Consider the following 13,716-nt stretch of genomic DNA (forward strand, 5'->3'; position numbering starts at 1 on the left):
TTTAAGAAACAGTTAAAACAGGTACATGGATAGGACAGGTTTGGAGGGATATGGACCAAACGCAGGCAGGTGGGACTAGTGTAGCTCGGACATGTTGGCTGGTGTGGGCAAGTTGGGCTGAAGGGCCGTTTCCTTGCGGTATCACTCTATAACTGTGATTCTGTGAGCAGGAAATTAAAATGTACACGTTGGCCCTCTTCCACTGGGATATCTATATACTAAAACTCTTGTTTGTTCCTGAACTACAGCCAAAACGGTACATGACAGCGTAACAATTTTAGGCCCACCTTACTCTCCATCGTCCCTTTGGTGCTACTGGAAGAAGTTTCATTGAAATCGTTATTATATTTTTAAAGTTATTCACATTTTTAAAGTTTAAATCTACGAGGGGGGAGGGTGCTGCACCAATGCAGGGCCCAACGGATCCACTTGGTCTAGTAACTGATTAAACAGCAATAATGAATTCTTCCAAAGTTAGACACAAAAAGCTGGGTAACTCAGCGGGTCAGACAACATCTCTGGAGAAAAGTAAAAGGTGACGATTCGGGTCGAAACCCTTCAGTCTGAACAAGCAGCCTGACACGAAATGCTTTTTACGATACGATAGAACTTTATTTATCCCAGGAGGGAAATTGATCTTTTATGTCTATCTTTGGATTAAACCGGCATCTGCAGTCCAACGTTGATATTACTTGGTGAATAAATGTGAAAACCCCTTGAGCAATAGAAAGCTCAGCAGGACTTCACCAGGGGACAAATAGAGGAAAAACTGCTCACTGCTGTAAGTACTTTCTCCACAGCCCTTTTTCCTTTGCTGAACCAGGCTACGGCTTTACAGAAACATGGAACTAGATGCTGGTTTACATAAAAGGACATAAAGTGCTGGAGTAACTCAGCGGGTCAGGCACCATCTATCATGGATCGGTGATGTTTTGGTTTAGGATCCTTCATCAGTCTGAAGCAGTGTCCCAACACGAAACGTCACCTATCCATGTTCTCCAGAGATGCTGCCTGACCCGCTGAGTTACTCCAGCACTCTGTGAAACGTCACCTATCCATGTTCTCCAGAGATGCTGCCTGACCCGCTGAGTTACTCCAGCACTCTGTGAAACGTCACCTATCCATGTTCTCCAGAGATGCTGCCTGACCCGCTGAGTTACTCCAGCACTCTGAAACGTCACCTATCCATGTTCTCCACAGATGCTGCCTGACCCGCTGAGTTACTCCAGCACTTTGTGCCCTTGCGAGTTTTCAGACTCCACTTCATTTTAATGCATTTTATAACCAACTTTTATTCTTCTCTCATGCACAATTACACGCATACACTTAGCACAAAATAACCAGAGCTGCAGATCTTTCCTTTCTGTCAATAAGCAAACTTTTATCCGTCATTTTTATTTGCTGTCACAGAAATAATTTATAAACAGTACACTTAAATATTTTCAGGTGCATTTACTCCATAACCAGGGTATTGTTTCACTTGGGATGATGCGACAAATTATTGTGATAAAAAAATCAGATAAGAGGCTAAAGTGAGATGAAAGTCTGGAGAGATTTGGCCCAGCGCCCGGCCCACTCAAACTGGGTTTATGTTTCACCCGGAACAAAGTTTAACACCTGAGCGCACAGCGTCTGTCTGGCTTTCCACTGACACAGCATTTACAGACGGTAAAAGCAAAGTCATGTTTATTATGTAACATGGGCACCTCACGTTTTACACCTGTTTAATTTGTACATTTTAAAAATTAGCACACTGGTTCTTTTAAAACCAAAACTTTATTCACATGCTGGTATTTTCAAATTAACGCGTTCAAATTTACTGCTGACAGCGTTGTCAGGCATATGTTTAATTTACCTGTCTTTGAATTACGTGCTGTTTTTCCAAACTGGATTCTGTCACCAAAAAAAAGTTTCAATTTGAATGCTCAAATATTTTTCAATTTGAATGCGACTGGAGCGACTAGGCTTGTATACACTGGAATTTAGATGGATGAGAGGAGATCTTATCGAAACGTATAAGATTATTAAGGGGTTGGACACGTTAGAGGCAGGAAACATGTTCCCAATGTTGGGGGAGTCCAGAACAAGGGGCCACAGTTTAAGAATAAGGGGTAGGCCATTTAGAACTGAGATGAGGAAAAACTTTTTCAGTCAGAGAGTTGTGAATCTGTGGAATTCTCTGCCTCAGAAGGCAGTGGAGGCAAATTCTCTGAATGCATTCAAGAGAGAGCTGGATAGAGCTCTTAAGGATAGCGGAGTCAGGGGGTATGGGGAGAAGGCAGGAACGGGGTACTGATTGAGAATGATCAGCCATGATCACATTGAATGGCAGTGCTGACTCGAATGGCCTCCTCCTGCACCTATTGTCTATTGTCTATTCTACCTAATTTACCCTGCTTTCAGTGAAACCTGCAAACCCCTGGCCCAGCAGTCGGAAAACCAATCAAAGTAGACATGACTGGGGTGATAACTGGGCCCGGGTAAGCACCGGTTAGCATTTTGACTAACTGCAGATGTGCACCTAAAAACAGGAGTGCTTTAGAGGAGGCCCAAGGTGGGATTAATGGTCCTTTATTTTGCGCTCCTTTTTAGCTCTTGCTGCCATGACGGGAAAGAAGAGGCTGGGAAGCAGCGTGCGTAAGTAGACCACCAGCGTGGGAAGAAACCCTGCCATCAGGACATCCTTCTTCTTCCTGCACACGGCCGAGAGAACGGCTTCGGCAACAACGCGTGGCTCGTAACCCTCTGCCGTGCTCTTGTCCATTACTAGATGGGATGAGAAGAGCAAGAATCAGTCTGTTGTGTTTGCTCAGTGGCAGACACAGCTTGCTGGCTGTTACCAAAGAACCTAGGTGTCAATTTGCAGTTCAGACTGGAGTAGGAAAAGGAGACATTTAACAACAGGTCATAAGGAATAGGAGCAGCATTAGGCCATTCAGCCCATCAAGTCTACTCTGCCATTCAATCATGGCTGATCTATCTCTCCCTCCTAACCCCATTCAATAGACAATAGGTGCAGGAGTAGGCCATTCAGCCCTCCGAGCCAGCACCGCCATTCAATGCGATCATGGCTGATCACTCTCAATCAGTACCCCGTTCCTGCCTTCTCCCCATACCCCCTCACTCTGCTATCCTTAAGAGCTCTATCCAGCTCTCTCTTGAAAGCATCCAACGAACTGGCCTCCACTGCCTTCTGAGGCAGAGAATTCCACACCTTCACCACTCTCTGACTGAAAAAGTTCTTCCTCATCTCCGTTCTAAATGGCATACCCCTTATTCTTAAACTGTGGCCCCATGTTCTGGACTCCCCCAACATTGGGAACATGTTTCCTGCCTCTAATGTGTCCAATCCCCAAATTATCTTATATGTTTCAATAAGATCCCCCCTCATCCTTCTAAATTCCAGTGTATACAAGCCCAATCGCTCCAGCCTTTCAACATACGACAGTCCCGCCATTCCGGGAATTAACCTAGTGAACCTACGCTGCACGCCCTCCATAGCAAGAATATCCTTCCTCAAATTTGGAGACCAAAACTGCACACAGTACTCCAGGTGCGGTCTCACCAGGGCCCGGTACAACTGTAGAAGGACCTCTTTGCTCCTATACTCAACTCCTCTTGTTACGAAGGCCAACATTCCATTGGCTTTCTTCACTGCCTGCTGTACCTGCATGCTTCCTTTCATTGACTGATGCACTAGGACACCCAGATCTCGTTGAACTCCCCCTCCTCCTAACTTGACACCATTCAGATAATAATCTGCCTTTCTATTCTTACTTCCAAAGTGAATAACTTCACTTATCTACATTAAACTGCATCTGCCATGTATCCCACTCACACAACCTGTCCAAGTCACCCTGCAGCCTTATTGCATCTTCCTCACAATTCACACTACCCCCCAGCTTAGTATCATCTGCAAATTTGCTAATGGTACTTTTAATCCCTTCGTCTAAGTCATTAATGTATATCGTAAATAGCTGGGGTCCCAGCACCGAACCTTGCGGTACCCCACTGGTCACTGCCTGCCATTCCGAAAGGGCCCCATTTATCCCCACTCTTTGCTTTCTGTCTGTCAACCAATTTTCTATCCATGTCAGTACCTTACCTCCAATACCATGTGCCCTAATTTTGCCCACTAATCTCCTATGTGGGACCTTGTCGAAGGCTTTCTGAAAGTCGAGGTACACCACATCCACTGACTCTCCCCTGTCAATTTTCCTAGTTACATCCTCAAAAAATTCCAGTAGATTTGTCAAGCATGATTTCCCCTTCGTAAATCCATGCTGACTCGGAATGATCCCGTTACTGCTATCCAAATGCTCAGCAATTTCGTCTTTTATAATTGACTCCAGCATCTTCCCCACCACTGATGTCAGACTAACTGGTCTATAATTACCCGTTTTCTCTCTCCCTCCTTTCTTAAAAAGTGGGATAACATTTGCTATCCTCCAATCCACAGGAACTGATCCTGAATCTATAGAACATTGAAAAATGATCTCCAATGCTTCCACTATTTCTAGAGCCACCTCCTTAAGTACCCTGGGATGCAGACCATCAGGCCCTGGGGATTTATCAGCCTTCAGTCCCATCAGTCTACCCAAAACCATTTCCTGCCTAATGTGGATTTCCTTCAGTTCCTCCATCACCCTAGGTTCTCCGGCCCCTAGAACATTTGGGAGATTGTGTGTATCTTCCTCAGTGAAGACAGATCCAAAGTAACGGTTTAACTCGTCTGCCATTTCTTTGTTCCCCATAATAAATTCCCCTGTTTCTGTCTTCAAGGGACCCACATTTGCCTTGACTATTTTTTCCTCTTCACGTACCTAAAAAAACTTTTGCTATCCTCCTTTATATTATTGGCTAGTTTACCCTCGTACCTCATCTTTTCTCCCCGTATTGCCTTTTTAGTTAACTTTTGTTGCTCTTTAAAAGAGTCCCAATCCTCTGTCTTTCCACTCTTCTTTGCTATGTTATACTTCCTCTCCTTAATTTTTATGCTGTCCCTGACTTCCCTTGTCAGCCACAGGTGTCTCTTACTCCCCTTAGAGTCTTTCCGCCTCTTTGGGATAAATTGATCCTGCAACCTCTGCATTATTCCCAGGAATACCTGCCATTGCTGTTCTACCGTCTTCCCTGCTAGGGCCTCCTTCCAGTCAATTTTGGCCAGCTCCTGCCTCATGCCTCTGTAATCCCCTTTGCTATACTGTAATACTGACACTTCCGATTTTCCCTTCTGCCTTTCCATTTGCAGAGTAAAACTTATCATGTTGTGATCACTGCCTCCTAATGGCTCTTTTACCTCTAGTCCCCTTATCAGATCAGGATCATTACACAACACTAAATCCAGAATTGCCGTCTCCCTGGTAGGCTCCAGTACAAGTTGTTCTAAGAATCCATCTCGAAGGCACTCTACAAACTCTCTTTCCTGGGGTCCATTTCCAACCTGATTTTCCCAGTCTACCTGCATGTTGAAATCTCCCATAACCACCGTAGCATTACATTTTTGACACGCCAATTTTATCTCCTGATTCAACTTGCACCCTATGTCGAGGCTACTGTTCGGGGGGCCTATAGATAACTCCCATTAGGGTCTTTTTACCCATACAATTTCTCATTTCTATCCATACTGATTCAACATCTCCTGATTCTATGTCACCCCTTGCAAGGGAATGAATATCATTCCTTACCATCAGAGCAACCCCACCCCCTCTGCCCACCTGTCTGTCTTTTCTATACGTTGTGTACCCCTGAATATTCAGTTCCCAGCCCTGGTCCTCTTGTAGCCATGTCTCAGTGATCCCTACAACATCATACTTTCCCATGACTAACTGAGCCTCAAGCTCATCCACTTTATTTTTTATACTACGCGCATTTAAGTACAACACTTTAACTTCTGTATTCACCTCCCCTCTCACATCGGTCACAATTGGCCCTGCCCTTAATTTCTTTTCCCCTCTAGAACTTCTGTTCCCATTCTTCCGAGAGTCTTTTGCAATATCTCCTGTATTCCCTTTTTTTACCTCATCTTCATATTCACAATTTGTCAACCCCTCCCCCCCACTACTTAGTTTAAAGCCACAGGTGTCGCACTAGCAAACCTGCCTGCCAGAATGTTTGTCCCCCTTCTGTTAAGATGTAACCCGTCCCTTTTGTACAAGTCACCCCTAGCCCAGAAGAGATCCCAGTGGTCCAGAAATCTAAATCCCTGCTCTCTGCACCAGCCCCTCAGCCATAAATTCATACCCTCTACCTCTCTGTTCCTGGCCTCACCAGCACGAGGTACCGGTAGCAGCACAGAGATAACCACCTTCGACGTCCTACTTCTCAGTGTTTTTCCCAACTCTCTAAACTCCCGCTGTAGCACCTCCTTCCTCTTCCGCCCGACGTCATTCGTGCCCACATGCACAACGACTTCAGGTTGATCGCCTTCCCTCACTAGGATTTTCTGAAGCCGGTCCGTGATGTGTTGAACCCTGGCACCAGGGATGCAACAGACCATCCTCAAGTCCCTCCTGCTGCCACAGAATCTTCTGTCCGTCCCTCGGACGATGGAGTCACCGACCACTACGGCTCTTCCTGACTTCGGTCTCCCCTGTCGAGTATCCTTGCCAACAGGTCCGCCACTCGGACTGGAAACGTCTTCTGCCCCGACAGTTCCCAAGAGGGTATACCTATTTGCAATAGGCACAGCCACTGGGGTCTCCTGTAGTCCTCGTCCACTCCTCCCTGAAACAGTCTCCCACCTTCGCTCGACCTGGACCCTTGGCGTGACAGCCTCACAATAGGTCCTGTCGAGGAAACTCGCATTCCCGGATGGCCCTGAGGTCATCCAACTGCCTCTCCAACTCCACCACACGTCCCTTCAGGAGCTGCACCTGGACACAGTTCTTGCAGGTGTAGCTCCCAGAAGCTCCAGCGACGTCCCTGTCTTCCCACATCCTGCAGGAAACACACTGCACCAACTTTTCCGCCATTACCTTGTGTCTGGCTTAAAACAATTGTAACCTCCTCACCTCAGCCTCCTCGCCAAAGACTCGCACTTTTCTCACAGGGCACTTGAAGCCAAAGACTCGCACTTACCTCACTGGGCTGCACCCGGACAGGGCTGCACCCTTTTGCAAGTCTTGCTTATATCACCAATTAAATTGCCTGATTGTCCAATTTACCAGACTTCTCACTTAAATGATCAATCAATCCACGTATTCTCTTCTGACTGACTTATTACACTGTAATTCCCACTCACTTCCAGCCAATGGTGGTCCTCTCTCCAACTTCCCGACCTTTACAGACTGATTAACAGTGTCCTATTGGCGCTCTTTTTAAACTGCCGTTTCTACCACTATTAACAGGTACTTTCAGCCAATGGTCGTCCTCTCTCCAACTTCCCGACCTTTACAGACTGTAACCTCTGACACCAGGGCTGCACAGTGGCGCAGCGGTAGAGTTGCTGCCTTAAAGCGCCAGAGACCCGGGTTCCATCCTGACCACAGGTGCTGTCTGTACGGAGTTTGCACGTTCTCCCCGTGACCTGCAGGGGTTTTCTCCGAAATCTTCGGTTTCCTCCCACACTCCAAAGACGTCCATGTAGGTAAATTGGCTTGGTAAATGTAAAAACTGCCCTTAGTGTGTGTAGGAAAGTGTTAATTTGCGGGGATCGCTGGTCGGCGCGGACCCGGTGGGCCAAAGAGCCTGTTTCCGCGCTGTATATCTAAACTAGACTAAACCTGCAGGGTTTCTCCACACATAGTGGTAGATTTTTTAGATTTAGAGATACAGCGCGGAAACAGGCCCTTCGGCCCACCGAGTCCGCGCCGCCCAGCGATCCCCGCACATCAACACTATCCTACGCACACTAGGAACAATTTTTACATTTACCCAGTCAATTAACCTACAAACCTGTACGTCTTTGGAGTGTGGGAGTTAAACCGAAGATTTCGGAGAAAACCCACGCAGGTCACGGGGAGAACGTACAAACTCTGTACAGACGGAACCCGTAGTCAGGATCGAACCCGAGTCTCCGGCGCTGCGCCACCGTGCCGCCACGTGGTACAGTTGGTGTGTGTGTGTTGCAACAGTGAAACACAGGGATGCAAAAGCCAGGATTGAAGGAATGATATTATTGTGAGAGGGAAAGGTAGAGGTCATGAATACCACAATTAAAATTTTAAAATCCCCCTGAATGCCACTACTGTATCTGCCACCACCACCACCTGGCAGTGTGTTCATGCACCCACCACCCCACGTGTAAAATAAAACTCACCCCTCACATCTCCTTTAAAATTTGCCTCTCTCACCTTAAAGCTCTGCCCTCCAGCTTACGTGAATGCCCTCTAGTATTTGACATTTCCATCTTGGGGAAAACTGTTCTGTCTACCCTATCTAGATATGCCTGTCAATTATATATTATTCTCTCAGGCCTCTCCACACCCTCTGGCATTTCACAGAAAACAATCCAAGTCTGTCCACCCTCTCTCCCTGAAGCTGATACCCTCTGATCCAGGCAGTGTTGTGCTAAATCTCCTCTGCATCCTTTCCAAAGCATCCACCTCCTTCCCGTAAGAGGGCGACCACAACTGCATGCAATGCTCCAAATGCGGCCCAATTACAGTTATCGGTAAATGGGCAAAGCTCGGAGTTCATGCGAGAGTTCCGAGTGATTGAGAACGTACCACCATACTTGGATCCATCGCCTGTGACTGCATTTAGAGAAAGGTTGGTGTGGATATATCCTGGGCTGATTACGGACACCTGAATTTGATATTGCTCCATCTCTGCCCGCAGGCAGTCAAAGAAGGCCTGGGTGGCATGTTTGGATGCTGCATCTGCAATGAGAAGACCATTTGGAACATTTTAATTCTTCCACATCAAAGCTATGGCCAAGAAAGCACACCAATGCTTCTGCTGCCCGAGAAGGTTTAGGAAGTTCAGCATGTCCCCGACAACCCTCACCAACGTTTGCACACAGATGCGCCGTAGAAAGCATTTTATCCCGATTCATCACCGCCTAGTTTGGGAACAGCTCCAGCCAAGACCACAAGAGATTGGAGAGAGTTGTAGACGTAGCCCAAACCATCACGCAAACCAACCTCCCTTCCATTGACTCCATCTACACTTCACGCTGCCTCGACAAGGCCAGCAGCATAATCAAAGATGTCCACCCTGGTCACTCCCTCTTCTCCCATCAGGCAAGAGGTACAGAAGTTTGAAAATGCATACCTCCAAATTCGGAGATAGTTTCTTCCCAGCTTTTATCAAACAACGGAACTGTCCTCAGCTGCTAGACCTACCTTTGAACTATCTTTAATCGGACTTTATCCTGCACTAAATGGTGTATCCTTTATCCTTTATCTGCACACTGGACGAGTTGATTGTAATCACATATAGTCTTTTCGTTGATTGGATAGCACGCAACAAAAAAGCTTTTCACTATATCTTGGTACATGTGACAATAATTAACAAAACTAAACTTCATTCAGTTTTGGAAATAAAACATTTTAAATGAACATTACCTCAAATGATAGAAACAAGGAACTGTGAATGCGCAAAGGGACACAAAGTGTTGGAATAACTCAGCAGATCAGGCAGCATCTCTGGAGAACATGGAGAGGTGCTTTTTCAAGTCAGGACCATTCCTCAGACTGACGAAGGAAATTTGTCTGAAGAAGGGTCTGGACCCAAAACGTCACTTATCCATGTTCTTCAGAGATGCTGCCTGACCTGATGAGGTACTTCAGCACTTTGTGTCCTTAACTCAAATGATCTTAAATATATATTCTCTTGCTCAAAAAGTCAACAAAAATAAATGTTGTTTCATTGGGGCCAATTCACTGGATGTTTTCAAGAGCGATATAGCTCTTTGGGCTAATGGAATCAAGGGATATGGGGAAAAGCAGGAACAGGGTACTGATTTTGGATGATCAGCCATGATCATAGTGAATGGCGGTGCTGGCTCGAAGGGCCGAATGGCCTCCTCCTGCACTTATTTCCTATGTTTCTATTCTTTAAGATGTAAATTGTTTTAGGAGATTGTCAGGGATTAATTTTTATTTCTTATTTAGTCTTTGCCTCTTCTGTCATTAAATCCCTTCTTCCCCATTACTAATTTTACTCTCACCACCCTCTACTTGAACCTGGCCTGTTGGCCCCATAGCAGAAGTGGCCACATGGTGGGGCTGGAAACTGGAAGTGTCCTGAGCTAATTCTGCTACCACCATCATCTACTGCACAAGTGATGGCTCCCACTGATTGTCACCGGAAGCTTGCGTCCTTTTCAGGACGGACGATGACAGTGATGTAACATTTGAAACATGGGTGATGGACATGAAAGAAGAAGACCTGGCCTGTTTATTTCTCATTTGTAAAGGAAAGAGACTGCATTTCATCCAGGCTACAACTGTTCACTGTCACCCTCTCTGTGCAGTTTGTTATAACTTCCCTTTCCAGCAAATGTGTGCACAGAGAGTTCCTAACGTCCATAATCACACAATGAATTTAGTTAACCAGAAACACCCTGAGCCATGATTCTGATCCATTTGTTCCTCCAACATACTGCTGACTGATTGACAGATGGCACGGTGGCGCAGTGGTTAGAGTTGCTGCCTCACAGCGCCAGAGACCCAGGTTCGATCCTGGCTACAGGTGCTGTCCGTGCGGGGTTTGTACGTTCTCCCTGTGACCGCGTGGGTTTTCTCCGGGTGCTCCGGTCTCCTCCCACACTTCCAAGACATGCAGGTTTGTGGGTTAATTGGCTTCTGTGAATTGTCCCTACTCAGTAGGAGAGAAGTAGTGTACACCAATCGCTGGTAGGTGTGGACTCAGTGGGCTAAAGGGCCTGTTTCCACGCTCTATCTCTTAAAAGAAGATTAAAGGCCACACAGAAATGCACAGGTGCTGATTCCTTCACCATACTTACATGCTGATCGGAACGGGATGGCTATTTTCCCTTGCACACTGCTGATGGCCACAACGTGCCCCTTTCCCCTCTGCATCATGGAAGGCAGGATGGCTGCAATGTTAAGCAACAAGGGTCAGTCTTTCACTGGTGCACTGTGTTTTCAGCCAGTTCCAAGTCAAACACTATTAGCAGCAATTCATTACAACTCAGCAGTGCACAGCCATACAGTACTACACTCAGCCAAGCCGATCAAGTTGCTAGTCTCATTTACTCGTGTTTGGCCCATATCCATCCAAACCGTTCCTATCTATGTACCTGGCCAAGTGGCTTTTAAATGTCGTTACTGTACTTGCCTCAACTACCTCCCCAGGCAGCTTGTTCCATATACGTACCACCCTCTGAATGAAAAATCTGCTCCTCAGGTAAATATTAAATCTTTCCCCCCTCACCTTAAACCTCTGTCCTCTGTTCTTGATTCCTCTCCCCTGGGTAAAAGACTCTGTGTATTCACCCTATCTATTCCCCTCATGATTTTACACACCCCTATAAGATCGCCCCTCATCCCCCTGCACTACAAGGAATAAATTCCTAGCCTGCCCAACCAGTTCCTGTAGCTTAGGCCCTCGAGTCCTGGCTTGCTAAGATGGGGCATGTTGGGCAGCATGGTCAAATTGGGTCGAATGGCCTGTTTTCATGTTGTATGACTCTGTGATTAATAGACAATAGGTGCAGGAGGAGGCCATTTGGCCCTTCGAGCCAGCACCGCCATTCAATGTGATCATGGCTGATCATTCTCAATCAGTACCCCGTTCCTGCCTTCTCCCCATACCCCCTGACTTCGCTATCCTTAAGAGCTCTATCTAGCTCTCTCTTGAATGCATTCAGAGAATTGGCCTCCACTGCCTTCTGAGGCAGAGAATTCCACAGATTCACAACTCTCTGACTGAAAAAGTTTTTCCTCATCTCAGTTCTAAATGGCCTACCCCTTATTCTTAAACTGTGGCCCTTGTTCTGGACTCCCCCAACATTGGGAACATGTTTCCTGCCTCTAACGTGTCCAACCCCTTAATAATTTTATACGTTTCGATAAGATCTCCTCTCATCCTTCTAAATTCCAGTGTATACAAGCCTAGTCGCTCCAGTCTTTCAACATATGATAGTCCCGCCATTCCGGGAATTAACCTAGTAAACCTACGTTGCACGCCCTCAATAGCAAGAATATCCTTCCTCAAATTTGGAGACCAAAACTGCACACAGTACTCCAGGTGCGGTCTCACTAGGGTCCTGTACAACTGCAGAAGGACCTCTTTGCTCCTATACTCAACTCCTCTTGTTATGAAGGCCAACTTTCCATTGGCTTTCTTCACTGCCTGCTGTACCTGCATGCTTCCTTTCAGTGACTGATGCACTAGGACACCCAGATCTCGTTGTACGTCCCCTGTTCCTAACTTGACACCATTCAGATAATACTCTGCCTTCCTATTCTTACCACCAAAGTGGATAACCTCACACTTATCTACATTAAACTGCATCTGCCATGCATCCGCCCACTCAAACAACCTGTCCAAGTCACCCTGCAACCTCATAGCATCTTCCTCACAGTTCACACTGCCACCTAGCTTTGTATCATCGGCAAATTTGCTAATGGTACTTTTAATCCCTTCATCCAAGTCATTGATGTATATTGTAAATAGCTGCGGTCCCAACACCGAGCCTTGCGGTACCCCACTAGTCACTGCCTGCCATTCTGAAAGGGACCCATTTATCCCCACTCTTTGCTTTCTGTCTGTCAACCAACTTTCTATCCATGTCAGTACCCTACCTCCAATACCATGTGCTCTAATTTTGCCCACCAATCTCCTATGTGGGACCTTTTCGAAGGCTTTCTGAAAGTCGAGGTACACCACATTAAGTTCTTGCTCTTTCTGAAAAACAGAATGTTGGCAATATGCAGCAGGCCAGACCCGAGACCTTGTCTGTCCACTCCCTCTGTGGACGCTGCCTGACCCGCTGAGTTACTGACCGCTTTGTGTTTTCCTCTGTGGCGTCTCCCAGAACACTACCTTTTGTTAAAGCAACTGGCCCAAAGTAGTTGACATTCATGACATCTTTATCGACGCTCACGGCCGTTTCCAGAATGTTCCCACGGTAACTGACGCCAGCGTTGTTGATGAGCACATCCACGTGACCGTAGCAGTTAAGGATCTCGTCCGTACTGTTGGTCACTGAGTCCACGTCCGTCAAGTCAAATGTCACCACCTGAGGCGTGTACGTCTGCGAACAAGCGGCAATGTGAGAGTTAAACAGCGCTAACGGTCTTCATTTACAACCCACGTAACTATACTTTCCAATTACAACGAGGGTGGACAGGTCCTCTTTTATAAGCCATCTACAGTTCCTGGTGTTCACTAGCAATAGTGCCACGTTTATTGGCACTTGTGAATCGAGTTACTTAGCACTTGGCTTCTGTTCAGCTGAAGGGCCTGATCCTGTGCTGTTCTTTGTTCATATCCCTTTAGATTCCTTCATGTGTTTTAGTTTTCCTTCAAAAACCCTTCTCTGGGTGAAGGGATCTTTCGACTGAAGAAAGGCTCCGATCCAAAAAGTCACCTATTCCTTTTCTCCAGGTGATGCTGCCTGACCCACTGAGTTACCCCAGAATGTTTGTCTATCTTCGATATAAACCAGCATCTGAAGTTCCTTCCTACACATTTCTTAGATTCCTTACTGGGTTTAGCAATAAATATTTTATAGTTGATTGAATTGATTGAAAGGTACAGCACGGAAACATACCCTTCGGCCCATCAAGTCCATGCCAGCCG

At 46.4% G+C, this 13,716-nt stretch overlaps 1 protein-coding gene across 4 annotated transcripts in view; it reads right to left on the bottom strand.

The window, feature by feature from the left end:
* Positions 1–1,124: 1,124 nt before the first annotated feature.
* dhrs7b (dehydrogenase/reductase (SDR family) member 7B) overlaps positions 1,125–13,716 on the bottom strand; it is a 28,115-nt gene continuing 15,523 nt past the window's right edge. For all 4 annotated transcript variants that reach the window (XM_078417615.1, XM_078417616.1, XM_078417617.1 and 1 more), the window contains exons 4-7: positions 12,958–13,168; positions 10,913–11,005; positions 8,670–8,822; positions 1,125–2,766 (exon numbers count right to left, since the gene is read on the bottom strand). In XM_078417615.1, coding sequence (XP_078273741.1) covers positions 2,561–2,766; positions 8,670–8,822; positions 10,913–11,005; positions 12,958–13,168 — 663 coding nt within the window. In that variant the 3' untranslated portion in view covers positions 1,125–2,560. The remainder of the gene's footprint in view (positions 2,767–8,669; positions 8,823–10,912; positions 11,006–12,957; positions 13,169–13,716) is intronic.

The sequence above is a fragment of the Rhinoraja longicauda genome, chromosome 21 (assembly GCF_053455715.1).
Source record: "Rhinoraja longicauda isolate Sanriku21f chromosome 21, sRhiLon1.1, whole genome shotgun sequence".
NCBI lineage: Eukaryota > Metazoa > Chordata > Chondrichthyes > Rajiformes > Arhynchobatidae > Rhinoraja > Rhinoraja longicauda.